Below are 16,932 nucleotides of genomic sequence, written 5' to 3'. Positions count from 1 at the left end.
TTTCATAATTATTCAGCTTTTATTTAAGATGATATTGACCGTATATATTCTGAGACTTTGGAAAGAAACTTAGTAGATTTTTCATTATGAATAAAAACAGTCAAGGAATAACAAGTCAAGTTCATAAATAATAAAGCCAAGACCCTCTCTATCTCTCCTTCAATCTCCTCTCTATACAGATTATGGCAAATCTTTCCTTAAATACTAATATTTTTACAGAGAATTGAGTAGAGTTCCCTGTGCTCTACAGTAGGTTCTTATTATATATTTTGTATGTAGTAGTACCTGTATGTCAATCCCATCTCCCAATTTATCCCTCTCTCCTCCTTTATGGCCCTCATAACCATAAGTTTGTTTTCTACATCAGTGACTTACTGTTTCTTAAATAGATTCATTTGTACTATCTTTTGGATTCCATATATAAGCAATATCATAGGAGATGCCTCTTTTTCTCTCTGAACTATTCACTCAGAATGATGATCTCTAGGTCCATCCATGTTACTGCAGTGACGTTAATTCATTCTTTTTTATGGCTGAGTGATATTCCACTGTGTATATCTACCACATATTTGGGCTTTCCAGGTGGCACAGTGATAAAGAATCCATCTGCCAATGCAGGATACACAAGACATGTGGGTTCAGTCCCTAGGTAGGGAAGATCCTCTGGAATAGGAAATGGCAACTCACTTCCGTATTCTTGCCTGGGAAATTGCATGGAAAGAGGAGCCTGGCAGGCTACAGTCCCTGGGGTAGGAAACAGACAGACACAACTGAGAGAGTGAGCACACACACAAATCTTTATTCTCTGTTGATGGACGTTTAGGTTGCTTCTATGTCCTGGATATTTTGAATAGTGCTGTGGTGAACTTTAAGGTGCATATATCTTTTCAAAGTATGTGTTTCTTCTGAGATATGCCCAGAAGGGGGATTGATGGATGATAGGGTAGCTGTATTTTAGTTTTTTAAGGATCTTTGTACTGTTCTCCTAATTGGCTTTACCAATTTACATTCCTACTGATAGTATAGGTGAGCTCTCTTTTCTCCACACCCTCTCAGGCATTCATTGTTTGTAGTTTTTTTGTTTTTTTTTAATGATGGCCATTCTGACCAGTGTGAGGTGATGCTTCCTTGTAACAAATAAGAAATAAATAAAAAAAAATTAGAAAGAAGTGACAATGAAACAGAACTACACAAAATCTGTGTTGTTATTCAGTCGCTAAGTGGTGTCCCATTCTTTGAAACACCATGGACTGCAGCACACCAGGTTTTTCTGTTCTTCACCATCTCCCAGAGTTTGCTCAAACTCATGTCCATTGAATCAGTGATGCCATCCAATCATACCATCATTTGTCATCCCTTTCTCCTCTTGCCCTCAATCTTTCCCACCATCAGTTTGTTTTCCAGTGAGTCAACTCTTTGCATCAGGTGGCCAAAATATTGGAGCTTCAGCGTTGGCATCATTTCTTCCAGTGAATATTCAGGGTTGATTTCTTTTAGGATTGACTGGTTTGATCTCCTTGCAGTCCAAGGTACTCTCAAGAGTCTTCTCCAGCATCACAATTCAAAAACATCAATTCTTCAACATTCAGCATTCTTTATAATCCAACCCTCACATCTGTTCGTGACTGCTGGAAAACCATCAGTTCAGTTCAGTTCTCAGTTATGTCCGACTCTTTGTGACCCCATGAAGCGCAGCACGCCAAGCCTCCCTGTCCATCACCAACTCCCAGAGTTTACCAAAACTCATGTCCACTGAGTCGGTGATGCCTTCCAACCATCTCATCCTCTGTCATCCCCTTCTCATCCTGCCCTCAATCTTTCCCAGCATCAGGGTCTTTTCAAAAGAGTCAGCTCTTCACATCAGGTGGCCAAAGTACTGGAGTTTCAGCTTCAACATCAGTCCTTCCAATGAACACCCAGGATTGATTTCTTTTAGGATGGACTGATTTGATCTCCTTGCAGTCCAAGGGACTCTCAAGAGTCTTCTCCAACACCACATGTCAAAAGCATCAATCTTTCGACGCTCAGCTTTTTTTATAGTCCAACTCTCACATCCATACATGACTACTGGAAAAACCAATAGCCTTCACTAGATGAACCTTTGTTAACAAAGTGATGTCTCTGCTTTTTAATATGCTGTCTAGCTTGGTCATAACTTTCCTTTCAAGGAGTAAACGTCTTTTAATTTCATGACTGCAGTCACCATCTGCAGTGATTTTGGAGCCCAGAAAAATAGTCAGCCATTGTTTCCACTGTTTCCGCAACTATTTGCCATGAAGTGATGGGACTGGATGCCATGATCTTAGTTTTCTGAATGTTGACCTTTAAGCCAACTTTTTCAGTCTCCTCTTTCACTCTCATCAAGAAGCTCTTTAGTTCTTCACTTTCTGCCATAAGGATGGTATCATCTGCCTATCTGAGGTTATTGATATTTCTCCCAGCAATCTTGATTCCAGCTTGTGAGTCATCCTTCCCAGCATTTTGCATGATGCACTCTGCATAGAATTTAAATAAACAGGATAACAATATACAGCCTTGATGTACTCCTTCTTCTGTTGGGAACCAGTCTGTTTTTCCATGTCCAGTTCTAACTGTTGCTTCTTGACCTGCATACAGGTTTGTCAGGAGGCAGGTTAGGTGGTCTGGTATTCCCATCTTTTTAAAAATGTCCACAGTTTATGTGATCCACAGAGTCAAAGGCTTTAGCATGTCAATGAAGCATAAGTAGGTGTTTTTCTGGAATTCCCTTGCTTTTTCTGTGATCCAAATGATGTTGGCAATTTGATCTCTAGTTCCTCTCCCTTTTCTAAATCCAGCTTATACATCTGGAAGTTGTTTTTTTGGTTTTTTTTTTTTAATAAATTCATTTATTTTAATTGGAGGCTAATTACTTTACAATATTGTATTGGTTTTGCCATACATCATCATGAATCTGGCACTGGTGTACACATGTTCCCCATCCTGAACCCCTCTTTGATTCACATACTGTTGAAGCCTAGCTTGAGGGATTTTGAGCATACCTTGTTAGCATGTGTAATGAGTACAGTTGTGCAGTAGTTTGAATGTTCTTTGACTGCCCTTCTTTGGAATTAGAATGAAAACTGACTTTTTCCAATCCTTTGGCCATTGCTGAGATTTCCATATTTGCTGGTAGTTTGAGTACACCACTTTACCATCATCATCTTTTAGGATTTGAAATAGCTCAGCTGGTATTCCTTTACCTACATTAACTTTGTCCATAGTAATGCTTCCTAAGGCCCACTTGACTTCACATGCCAGGATGTCTGGCTGTAGGTGAGTGACCACACCATTGTGGTTATCTGAGTTATTAATACTTTTTTTGTATAGTTCTGTATATCCTTGCCACCACTCCTTAATCTCTTCCTCCTCTGTTAGGTCCTTGCTGTTTCTGTTCTTTATTTTTCCCATCTTCACATGAAATATTCCCTTGGTATTTCTATTTTTCTTAAAGAGATTCAAGTCTTTCCCATTCTTATTGTTTTCCTTTGTTTCTTTGCATCATTCACTAAGAAGGCTTTGTTATCTCTCCTTGCTGTTCTTTGAAACTCTGCAATCAGTTGGGTATCTAAAATTTATTTGACACAGCAAAAGTGGTTCTAAGAGGGAAGTTTATTGCAACACAATCTTACCTTAGGAAAAAAGAAATCTCTCAATTAAGCAACCTAACCTTACTCCTGAAGTAATTAGAGAAAGTAGAATAAACAAACCCAAACTTAGTAGAAGGAAAGAAATCATAAGGGTCATTGCAGAAATAAATGAAATAGAGATAAGAAAACAATAACCAAGACCAATGAAACTAAAAGCCAGTTCCTTGAGAAGATAAATGAAATTAATAAATCTTTGGTCATACTCATCCAAAAAAAAAGGGGGAGAGGGGAGAGGACCAAATCAATAAAATTAGAAAATGAAAAGGGAGAAGTTACAACTGATATCTATTTACTGATATTATGATTTTAGAATAACTTTTAAAGTGTCCCCTTAACTGTCATATGGCTCTGCTGCCTATATTTTAACAAAAAGGATTGCTTAAGAGAAGCTATATCAAAGTAAATGACCACTTTTTTTTTTTTTAGTAGCTGCCCTTCAACTTTTAATTGGCTTATTAATAATAGCTCTCTTCAGCAAATCATCACATTAAATTACCTAGGGGAACGTTTGCAACTAGATTATCTTAAATTGTTCCCTAGGCATTTAAATTCTTAAATCAGGCACTCTACAAATGCATAAATGAGATTTTGATGCCTAGGGGAGTATTTGGTAACACCCACTTTATTTTTTCCGTATTCCCTAGGAATAACAATTAAGGGATTAAAAAACCTCCTTGTCTAATGGTGAATGGAAAATGAAATTGATTTAAATTAGGGAAAATATTAGAGCTCCTTTTGGTTCCTTTAGGCCATCAGTCCAACTATCTAAAATGATGGAAGGGCTTTTAATTCATCATATTAAGAGCCTCAACAATTGAGAGTTAAGTGATTGGTGATTTAAAAGTCTATCAGCCTGTCTTGGACTAATCTGGAAGTTTCACTTCAAATGCTCAATTCTCAGAAATATTTTTGGAAGATTACCTAAAGGACATGAAGCCTATTCATCCTTCTGAATAATGAATTGTATCTTGGGGTAATCCAGATATCAGCTGCTGGCTTATTTTCTGGCTCTTTCTCCTACATCTCCATTCAAATCCAAAACAAAATTCAACTCCAAATTTCCACACAAATACTCACTTTCACCAGTATTTCATAGTTAAATAGAATTTATACTGAATAATTGGGTAAGGGGATGCCCACCAGGGCTACTTTCTACTGCTCTGTGTAACCTTTCAGTTCAGTTCAGTCGCTCAGTCATGTCCAACTCTTCGTGACCCCATGAATCACAGCACGCCAGGCCTCCCTGTCCATCACCAACTCCCGGAGTTCACTCAGACTCACATCCATCGAGTCAGTGATGCCATCCAGCCATCTCATCCTCTGTCGTCCCCTTCTCCTCCTGCCTCCAATCCCTCCCAGCATCAGAGTCTTTTCCAGTGAGTCAACTCTTCACATGAGGTGGCCAAAGTACTGGAGTTTCAGCTTCAACATCATTCCTTCCAAAGAAATCCCAGGGCTGATCTAATTCAGAATGGACTCGTTGGATCTCCTTGCAGTCCAAGGGATTCTCAAGTGTCTTCTCCAACACCAAAGTTCAAAAGCATCAATTCTTCGGTGCTCAGCCTTTATCCTTATCTAATTCTTCAGTCTTCCTATTTCTCACCTTGTCCTCTCTGAATTGTGTATACATACAATTTATAATGTATCAAATATTTTATATGTATTTTATGTGCTGTGTATGTATGTTTGTGTTTATAAGTCATGTATCATATATGATCTAAAATTACTTTTAAGTGGAGATTTCTGTACCTTTTTTTTTTTTGTCAATACCTATAACAATAAACATAAAGTGGCTACTTTTTTGCATCTCCCAGTGGTTCTGCATCTTTCTGAGGTTTTCAATCATTTTGACTATTTTGGCAATTTAAAACTTCTGTGAAGGAATCACATCTTCATTAACTCAGTGAGGAAGAATGAAAAGAAAAATGGAACTGGAATTTCTTATTTCCTATTAATTTGACATTACCTCCCTTGAGAAAACCTTCCGGGTTCCTAGACTGTCTTAATCCTTCCTGTTATTAATATATACTCACAAAACACCTTCTTGTTTTTCAGACTTCATGTCCTCTTTCTGTGCTGGTTTGTAAACTCTGAAATAAGTGTTGTACATTCTTGCTAACTATTGTGTTCATATTTCTAGAACAGTCTCACCACCATACTAAAGACTGAATAATTGACAAATGATGAAGAAAGCAGATGTTGGGATAATCATGGCTAAGTGATACAGTTGTCCCAAACACTTAAAAAACACACCTAGGATCCTTCCTTAAATTTACTAGTCATTTAGTGGCTTAGATGAGTTGCAAAGTTTCCTGGTCCAAATTGTTGTTTTCCAGTGGCTTTTCCAACACACTTTATAACACGGACATCAGCCTAGTCTAATAAATTGATTTATAAGTCTTAAAAGCAAAGGAACATACCCCTTGTTTATATGATAATTCTAAGTGCCTGTCCAAAGTCCTGGGCCTCACTGTGGGGAGGTGAGTAATACCTCCAGTTTTAGATGAAACAATAAAAGAGACCAGTTGATTTCCTTTATAATAAAAGTTCTGCAGAACCAAAAATAATTATAAAGAAAAGAGAATCTTAGAATGGTACCAAAGCTGTAATGAAGTCTTATCTCCTTTTGAAGGATACTTCATATTTGTATTATTGATACTGTCAATTTAATGCAATAGTGAATTTAACTTCCACAATTTGATTTTAGATAATAAATCCTCAATTTTCACCATAAATGTAGAAAATGTTATTATTTTTTCTAGTCAAGTAAGTATTCTAAAATGTTGGCTCAAAATTAAGTAATACTAGATTGAGCTCTGAGGTTAAAAAAGGACCAATCAATGGATCTGTTGCTCTGTCTATATATCTATCTATCACTATGGCCAGGTTACAGTATATTTATAATTACAATTCTGGTAAATTGAGATTTTCAGTTGCAGGAATGGATTATTAGATATGTGATTAGATATGTGATTTCAGAAAATATCATTTCTGCTCTGTATAGCTATTATAGAAACAGGGCTTCCCAGGTGGTGCTAGTGGTAAAGAACCTGCCTGCCAATGCAGGAGATGCAAGAGATGTCAGTTCTATCCCTGGGTTGAGAAGATGCCCTGGAGAAGGAAATGGCCACCCACTCCACTTTCTTGCTTGGAAAATACCATGGAAAGAGGAGCCTGACAGACTTCAGGCCATGAGTTGCAAAGAGTCCAAACAACAGAGGGACACTCACATTGTAGAACTACTTTCTCTTTAATGCTAATTAACTACTTGTTAAGTGGTAATGATTCTTAATGCCCTGGAATGCATAATTACTCAGTGTTCCTCATTGCTTCCTCAAGAAAGTAACAGAGGCAGCTGCTACCCTTTTTCTGTAATAGAGTTGAGGGACAGTAGCAGAGAGATTACTGTTTCAACACTTAACCTGTGTTCAGATTGTAAACACACTGCACGACCGAATGTTTGCATTGTTAAAGATAGCTTAATCCATATATTATTTCAATTATTGATGACTGTAGTCATAGTATTTTTTTCAAATAAATGGTAATTCAAATATCATGTTTTCCAAAATATTTATTTTAGAAAAAGATTCAGGATTTAAGTGTAGAATGTTCAAGAATAGGATATTACTTTTTATTTTCTTATTCTAATAACCTATTTAAAGGTAATAATTTTTGTCACATGTTGTTTCATTATAAGTCTGAAACATAGTATTAAAAATTATGGTTAAAATTTTAATCTATTTAAAAAATACAGACTTTATTTTTAACACACCTCCTCCCACGTGCCCCAGACAATAGTCTCTGGTAACTATTTTAATGGACATACTAAGCTTTTTCTATATATAATATTTTATAGTCCCTATTTACAAAATTATTAATAATCAACAAAGTGAATAAATAGCAATTATTATATGTGAAATTTTAAAAACTCTTAATGGAGGTGAATTATCATTTGAATTGTCAAGTATTAGTTATGAATCATCACTTTTCAGCAAATTTAAAAAGCATTAAATATTTAGTGGAGAAAAACCTTAGAAATAACTTCATCTATATATAGTTTAATTTATCCCAGTGAAAGAGGAAATATCCTTTTTTGATTTTAATAAACTCACTCACTCCATTTCAAGATAAATTTTTTTTTAAAGATCACAACTTTAGTGCATGGGTATTTACAAAATATGTTTGTATTGACTTTGCAGAAAGATAAAGAAGATCAGTGGCTAGAGAAAAAAGTGCAGGGAAATAAAGACCACATTATTTTGGAGCATCTACAGTGGACAATGGGATATGAAGTTCAAATTACAGCTGCCAATAGATTGGGATATTCAGAACCAACAGTCTATGAATTCAGCATGCCGCCTAAGCCCAACATTATTAAAGGTAAGCAAACCATGTGCTTTCACTGGCTAAAAAGAAATACGATAGTATCTTTTATAACACTTCTGGATTTTTTTCTTGATATTGAAAGCATAATTTTATAGCAGGAGGTAACATTCTAGGTTTTAGTCATGGTTATTTACATGTCTTAATCATGATTTCTCAATTGCTGTTGCCAAAAGATTGGTTCATTTGTAAATGCACTTTGAAAATTTTAGACTTTAGTGGTTGAAGTGGTAGAGAGAGAGAATGAGCAGAAGGGGAGGTTAGAGGATAAAAGAAACTGTTGAAAATCAACATGAAAAATATTCTTTGAGCCCAGAAAAAGCTTTTACAAAGGAGAAAACTTCTCTGCCAAACACATGGGGCCCAGTCCTCCACTTATGAAATATGGCCAAAGATAATGATGAGCCCATTCATGCCTGACCAAGCAAGTTGTGTTTGAAAAGATAAACTCTATCACACAACGAGGCAGAAACAACCACAGATACCCCTTAGAAAGAACAGTGAATAGAGTTACAAAGAAGGTCAAAACATTCAAAACTCATCACTGGCAGTCTCAGCACACTGGTGACTACTTTTAATAGTTAATAGTGCTTACATCATTTTATGCTAGTGATGTTATCAAAATCTGTAGAAGGTATATCAAATTTTTTTTTCAGATACATGCCATGAAGGTGGATATGCAAGAATTTGTCCTGACTCAGTTAGTTAACTCTGTCAATGAGTTGTCATATTGGTCATATTTTAATATTAATTGTTCTTTCACATATTATATTTAATATTTAATGGTAAATTCTATACATACATGTATATGTACACATATATTTTATATATCAATGAGATATCATAACTGTATATTCATAAACATGACTTATTTAAGTCATATTATAGTTGAGTATCAGTATTGCTGCATATTTTTGAGACTGGAAAACATAAAATTTGTCAGTTTAGTCATGTTATTTAATCCTCTTGTAATTTCAAATTAATATTAGATTCATTGGTATGGCTTTGTTATGTCATTTTTCAATTGAAAGCAGATTTATGCAATAATCTATTAAAAAGTAACTACTATTGCTTGGTTTAAAATTAATTTATATCATAGCTTTGTATTACATAATTAATAAGTATTTCCAATTATAACTTGAAATTAGGAAGTTGGAAGTATCTAGAAATAATATGGATAGCTGGATATCTTATATTATAGTGGCACTTTTTATAATTTATAAAGTACTTTTGCATTTATGACCTTATTTTATTCCTGAATCTGAGTTGAGCAAGTAAGAGCTATCCTCATTTTATAGATATAGTTGTGAGAAGTTAAAGTATTTGTTCAAGATCAGAGCTGCTCTAAATCATATGACAAATTCCATGTCCTTTAAGATGATACACCTAAATAAGAAGAATGGTTGAATGAACTATCAAGTTTGTTGTTTCTGTGAGTTTAAACATCAATAACTGCTTCTAGAGTTAAAAGGAATTGCATTTGTAGAAATTATCCTCTTTGAAGATATCAGACCATGATAAAAATATGATTCTTAATCTGAGTCAGAATCTTCAAAAGAAGATTGCAAGAGTGAAATTCATTCCCATGCGTTTTTAATTTAGCTCATATACTTGGGGAGAATAATTACTTTTATCAAGATTAAAATGAATATTTTATGAAATGAAAGGCAGTATTTTAGTTATATTTTATAGATAAAACACAAACTGTAAAAAAAATAAATATATAGATTTCAAGCAGGTTACATTATACTCCCAGAGTTCTTGCTATGCTATTTTTTAAGACAATGTTGTTAATAAAATGAATAGTAAGTATAATTCAAAAAGTAAATACAGACTATATATGTGTGTATATATATATGTGTGTGTGTGTATATATGTAACATATATATGTAGGCACAGAAATAAGTAAAGTATTCTATGATTTATTTACTATAAAAATTTTTATTTCAATTTTGGAAAGTCAGTTTGCAAGCACTGCCTAGAAGGAAAACAATTTATAGTTTGAACTTTGCTCATGTCATTTGGCTTCTCTTGATGCATATTTCCTAATCTCTACACTAGTTTCTTCTGGTTCTGCAATATTAAGATTTATTCATTCATTCATTCCAGGTATTTATTAGGGTCTTGCTTTGTAAAAAGTACTATGATGTGTACAGAGAAATTATCTCTGAAAAAAATGAAACTGGCTCCTGTACTCAAAGACTGTACAATCTAGAGGGAAGATAGACATAAACCAAGAATGAGAATAACCACCAAGTAATTACAACTAAGATATGCTGGTGCAATATGCTGCCAGGAAAGTCTTAGGCAAGTTTAGCTAGTTTATAGAATTAGATGGGGGTTAAGAAAGGATTCCCTTGGAAAGTGACTTTCTGAAAGAAACTTGTACGGAGTGAGCCTTCAAGGGAAATAAAGAAGTTTTTGAGGGGAAAAAAAAAATGTTGATTTGCTTTAAGACCTAGCAAAAGCATGGCTGGAAAAGAACATGGAGGTGTGTGAACAAAAATAAGGATTCAGAGGGACATGTGACCTATATAATCCAAAATTTTCTAAAAACCATGTAAATAAAACAGATCCTGAAAGTCATAAGAAATCATTTGAAGCAGGGAAATTACATGAGCATATGGACATTTTACACAGATTAATCTTGTTCATCTTGGTAGAAGCAAGAGATAGATGAACATGAATGCTTTAAAAAAATGTGGTTACAGTAAAAAAAAAAAAGAAAGAAAACAGTGAATAAATTCCAGGCACACTGTAGATGTAGACTATCCTGCCTGTTTAAAAGAGTGGATTCAGTAGATATTGATGACTTTTGAGTTTCTTGCTTGGACAACTCTAACATTGTTGGTATCATTTCTGCAGGTAAAGAATCTTATAAACAGAGCAGCAGTTTTAGAATAAATATCAAACATAAGATCAGGTCGTTATTCATTAACTTTAAAATGTCAAATAGATGTTAGATATGTGTGTATGGCGACAAGATGACAGCCATGACTTGAAAACATGCACTGTGATGTTGTCAGCCTTAAGAGTGACTGGTATTTAGGCCTGTGTGAGGATAAAACCGCACAGTGAGTAATATCTACACCTTATGAAAAATAAATGATGTCTGTGATACTCATAAGTGCTTCCCAGTACCTAGAAGGGTGTCTGGTACAGCATCGGTATTCACAGGGTACTTGTTGAGGTATTGAAGGATAATAGAGTGTTAATAGCTGTATCCCAGGGAACTGTAATATACATGAAGAGGAAAGCAACCCCACCCCACCTCCAATGAGACTAAGATGTCATAGAGTTCCTGGAAAAATGCAAGGCTGTAATATTTTGAAAGTTGAGAGGCAGTCATATTTCCAGAAGAAAAGTTATCAATCGCATTTGTCCCTCCAGAAGCTGCTGAGAGGTTAATGAAACTCATTTGAAAGAAATGTGAAGTCTGTTTACAGCTGTGCTGAAATTTGAGGGAAAGAAATTAGGTGGACAAGGGCTGAGGATCATATGGAAAGTTAGCAGGTGTAGACTCCATGTTAATTTAAGGTTTTCAAGTTTTGTATGAAGGTGAGCAGAGCAGGGAAGATGTCAGTGTTAGAAGGACTTTTATGATGAAAAAGGCTAGAGCATGTTACACAGCTGATGTAACAGATCAATCAGTCAAGGAAAAGTCACAGATGTAGAGACAAAACTATCTGAGAAGGTAGGAGATAGGATTCATACACTCTAAACTGTACAGCTGATACAGCAGCTTACTGGAAAAGGGGAAGCAATACATGATTTATTTTATCTATAAATATGTTACAAAATAATGTATAATTTTTGTGACTAAATCCAGAGACTACTGAGGTCTTAGGGAAAGACAGATAAAAGATATACCCTTATAGTTCAAAAATTGTTTGATTTAGCCCTAGGAGGATTCTTGGGGCAATTTTAGAAGCTGTGATGGTTGACGGTAGACTGGGGAGCCTTTAAACCCACAAAATACTATAGAATTAAAATTATGTATCAGCAAAATAGAAAAAAATATATTTATATACTTTCAGCATAATTACTCATAATTTCTTATTCCATTTTAAAACACACATTATAAATTCAAGCATATTTTAAATCAGTTATATTTAATAAACTGGCAAATCTTGTCTTATTTAATTGGAAAAATATATGACATTTAGAAGTTAATTTAGTTTTAATTTATATTTTAAATAGCATGTATTATAGACTGTCAAAATAAAGTATACAGACTTCGAATTAAAAAAAAACATTACTTATGTACATTCAGATATATTTAACTCTTTAAAGCAACAAGCTAAATCTAGAGTATATTTATTTGTTGGACTGAGGGACTAATTTTTAACAATAGGCTTATCTAACATTCATATGTAATACATTCTATTCATAATAGTGGCTTTTCTATGTATGTATTTTAGTGGACACAACATCAGTCAATAGTTTATGGTTCAGATTTTAAAAATATTTTATGATTAGTGATATTTTCCTATTCTCACTTATTAAATATGTGTTTATTTTGAATGTTGTGTCCCTTGATTCACAAAAAAAGTGTGCAAAATAACAACCACAATCAATTTGGGATATTCATACAGCATAATTCTATCTCATTTTACTTTATAAACATTGAAAATATTTGGTAGATGACAAATTACTCTTGTAAAACTGACTATAAAATCATCTATGGAACTAGAGACTGATAAAATGATATTTATTCATTTTCTCTGTAATTTCAATAGCTAAAAATATTCCTAACATGCTAGAATGACTATAATATAATGCCTTAAAAAATTCTTGGTAATAAAATTACTCTGAAAATATTTTTCACAATTTATTTTGGCTTTACAACATGTTTAATATTGTTTGTTTAACCAAAACCCAAAAACCACCTTAGTACCTTTTAGCAACTGCTTCCTTTTTCTTTTCTTGAAATTGAAATTCTTGAATTGAAGACATGTTTAATATTTACATTGACTCAACATAATTCGGTGACACATAATTCCATCCATATAGAGAAGTGACATAAATCATCACCAATAAATATATTGCTAACATTTTTTCAGTTAGTTTTTATTATAATCAACTTTTGATTATACATATAATGAACTATTGAGTGAAATTATTTTGATGGCATTCAACTCTACTTTCAACAAGACTAGTGTATATTTCATCTCCAAATAACATGAACAGAAAGTAAAATATTCAAGTTTATGGCAAATACTAAAATGTTTTCTTAAGGTTATGATTGTTTTAGAATAGAAAGAAATTCTAAAATAATGGTGAGGTTGAAGTTCAATTAATGGGGAAGAACTTCATTTTAACAGTGTGGAAATCTCAGCCAAGTCTAAATACTAATCATACGTTCAAGACAATATTTATTTGGTTTAGCCCATAATATAAAAATAAATTTCTGTAAACTATTTTCATTATCTTTGTTTCTCAAAATTATTTTAAATGAGAAACAATAACATATGTGTCACATGTACCAATGGCCAGTTGAGTTAATGTTCCTCGCTTCTATTCTTTTGCAAATTTTCATTGCATGAACTTATAATTTTAATTATATTTCTTGGTAATTCATTCATTATTAAAATATAGCTATTCTTATTAAATGTGTTTTCTAAGAAAATATGATAGCAAAAAAAGTACTATTAGCAAACTTTACAGAATATGATGAGCTCATATTTAAGTAACAGTGTGAATTTACCAGTGACACTGTGGAATGACTGGTGACCTTTTTCTAAAAAGTTGTATCTTCAGTATAAAATATTTACAATGTTCACATTTGAGAAATCAATGATATAACTAATGTCTATGTTATGTGAAATAAACATTATTTATATTGAGTCTCAGTTATATTTTTAATATGTGACAAAAATTTAGAAGCATTTTATACTAGATTTTTTTATTCTTTGTCTTGTATCAAAATATTTTTTGTAGGTAATTGGTAGTAGCTTTGTGTACATCTTGTATTAATTATTTTCTCCTTTTTTTTTCCTACTGTCACTTTTTTCTTTTCCTTTATTTTCATGTTTATAACTCTACTCTTTTTCCTTAATTATTTTTTTCTTGTTCTACTTTCAAAAATAATTTTCATCATACAGATAAATGCTGTGAAGCGAATAAAAGCGAAAATGGAAGCCAGTCATGGCAGCTGAATGCTGCTGCATTTTCTTTCATTATAGTCATAAGTTTGTCTTGCATGTTTTAATGTTGTTGCTATATCATATATTTCCTTTTTTGCCCTGAAAACTTACAAGACTAATCTATAATTGCAATAAAATATTTTCTAAAGTCTAACTAAATATGCATGTGTCCTCACCCACAAATAGTGAGCCTTTTTTCCCTACCCCAAATTGCTGACCTTTAAAATAGATATATTTGTTGGGAAATCACAGAAGGACATTGAACCAAGATTGTTTCTTCCAAGTACTAGTTCACAGAGTAACTTGTTTCATTCTCAACTTTTTTTAATTTCTAAAGTTGGCCTTCTTAACTGTCATGTCACTTTTATTTGAACTTAAAAATGAAAGTGCTAGTCACTCAGCTGTGTCTGACTCTTTGTGACCCCATGATCTGTATAGCCTACCAGACTCCTCTGTCCATGAAATTTTCCAGGCAAGACTACTGGAGTGGGTAGCCATTCCCTTCTCCAAGAGGTCTTTCTGACCCAGGGATCAAACCCTGGTCTCCTTCTTTGCAGGGGGACTCTTTACCATCTGTGTGAGCCACCACAGAAGTCCATTTAAAACTTAAGCATTTGCTATATCTAATATTATTTAATTTGATTATTTTACAAATATAACTCAATATCCATGGCCAAATATTGTATAAATAGAAATTTTGTGATGTAGAATTGTGGCTCTTTCATATTGACTTGATTGTTATTCCTTTGAATGTAGGTTTAGAACTTTGTAAACATAATATTTCATAGTTTACTATTTATATAAAACATAAACCTGATAGCTTTTATTACATTAAATGTGTATGTCTTATGTACTGCCTGATTTTCCTCTTATTGACATAAAATATCATAAGGAATTAAAGTGAACCAGATTCATTTCTTCAATTTGAATACCAAAAATCTAGACTTTTAGTTTTCATTAAATAAAACTACCTTTCTGCAATTGTCCCAAAGTAAATAGTAAGTTAAAGCTGATTATATTTTTAAAGTTGCACCCTGTGTACTAGGTTTGAATTGTGTTTTGCGGTAACATCTAGTATTCATGTTCCAACATAAAATCTTATTACTTTTTCCTGGAAACCTGAGTCAGTTTCTTTGCAAGATCAGAGGGAAGTAAATGTTTTAGCCACTACTTTCCAGAAGATGGAACTGAGATGAGGACGTGTTACTAGATTCCAGCACTGAGAGGAGGCTTGGTTTGATGGAGTAGCATGAGTAATGATTGTTATTTTCACATTTCATTCATTACAAAATAAGAAAGAAGTATTTTGTGTGTTTTTTTTTTAACTCCCAGCTACAGTCTAGCAAGTAATTCTTACTATGTATTCAAGATAATTAGGAGGAAATCAAATTTACATGTATTAACAAGAATGACAGTGGCTCACATGGTAAATCAAATGATTGATTTCTGGGCTTTGAGATTCATTCATCAAAAACAATTTGTTTTGTTGTATTTATTGTTTTTATGTCTTCAATGAAATACTTACAGGATCCTATTATGTAAGATGTAAAGGTGGACCAACCTTTGGTAGTCTGTTTTCTGTAACTCATCTTTCCAAACTCTTTGCTGTCCACTGCTATACTTCTTTCTTCTGAGCTAACAGCAAATCTAAAGAATGCAGAAGTGACCCATTTACAGGTTAAATACACTTCTTTCTCCCCTGCTGAGACAAAGGGATTTCCTCCTACCAATTCATGCAGTGTGGGGATTTAACCTATTTATTGGAAATGTTCTAGTTTTAAAATTAAAATAACCAGTGTTTCTGTGTATTGAAGAACTAACTATAATTTCATACTACATTCCATGATTGCATCTCACATTCCATGGATTTGGATAATACTTGCAGATGTGTTGACTACTGATGTGTAACAAGTGCTAGGAAAGAAAGGAGTTCCAGGAACACTTGCATGAACAAATTTTTCCATTTGTTATAACCTGACTGGATCTTGCCAGTATTATAAATATTTCCATAATAGTCATAGAAATTATCTTGATGTAGTACATGATTATGAAATACTTTTGTAGAGAACATGTAATATGTCTTTAGTAAGATAAGAGAGTTGATTTTTTTTTTGAAATTTTATTTTATTTTATTTTATTTTAGTTTTCTGAATGTTGAGCTTTATTTTTTTTTTAATTTTTTTTTAAATTTTTTATTCCTTTATTTCTCATGTGTTCCCCATCCTGAACCCTCCTCCCTCCTCCCTCCCCATACCATTCATAATCTATAATTCAAAGTCACAAACAGTGATATGAAGAACACTCAGTCTAGCTTACATGATACTTTGGCTGATATTTGGACAGGTCAGAAAAGAACCTAAAATTAAAATTCTAGTATCTTAGCGGAATTACTTGCACTTAATAAAGTTGTTCATTTATGTTTTTTAAACCTCTAAGTCCAAGTCAAGATATTAATCCTAAAATTAATAAGCTATTTATTATTTGGCCAAGTTTCTATTCTTAGACGAACAGTTATTTTACAGTTCTAAGACGTGCGTAAGTTAAAAAATATTCTCGACATATTAAAATATAAACCCCGTGCTTTGCCTTATGTCTATAAGAAATAGGAGAGCACAAAACTATAAGCAATGCAGCGGTTGCATTTCAAAAAGTGAAACCTTAGAGAGCATAAATTACCTTGTCTGATTGTTATTTTACATTGTAATAAATGTAAATGTTGCTGAATTCTATTTTTT

At 33.3% G+C, this 16,932-nt stretch overlaps 1 protein-coding gene across 2 annotated transcripts in view; it reads left to right on the top strand.

Annotated features, from left to right (window-relative positions):
• NCAM2 (neural cell adhesion molecule 2) overlaps positions 1 to 16,932 on the top strand; it is a 567,319-nt gene that overhangs the window by 509,694 nt on the left and 40,693 nt on the right. The window contains exons 15-16 of one of the 2 annotated variants that reach the window (XM_027545216.1): positions 7,868 to 8,048; positions 14,156 to 14,645. In XM_027545216.1, the coding sequence (XP_027401017.1) occupies positions 7,868 to 8,048; positions 14,156 to 14,262 (288 nt within the window). In that variant the 3' untranslated portion in view covers positions 14,263 to 14,645. Of the gene's footprint in view, positions 1 to 7,867; positions 8,049 to 14,155; positions 14,646 to 16,932 lie in introns of those variants that run through there. The other variant, XM_027545118.1, reaches the window with a different exon arrangement.

The sequence above is a fragment of the Bos indicus x Bos taurus genome, chromosome 1, assembly GCF_003369695.1.
Source record: "Bos indicus x Bos taurus breed Angus x Brahman F1 hybrid chromosome 1, Bos_hybrid_MaternalHap_v2.0, whole genome shotgun sequence".
Taxonomy (NCBI): domain Eukaryota; kingdom Metazoa; phylum Chordata; class Mammalia; order Artiodactyla; family Bovidae; genus Bos; species Bos indicus x Bos taurus.
The sequence above is the reverse complement of the archived record's forward strand: the minus strand, read 5'-3'. Positions and strand labels throughout refer to the sequence as shown.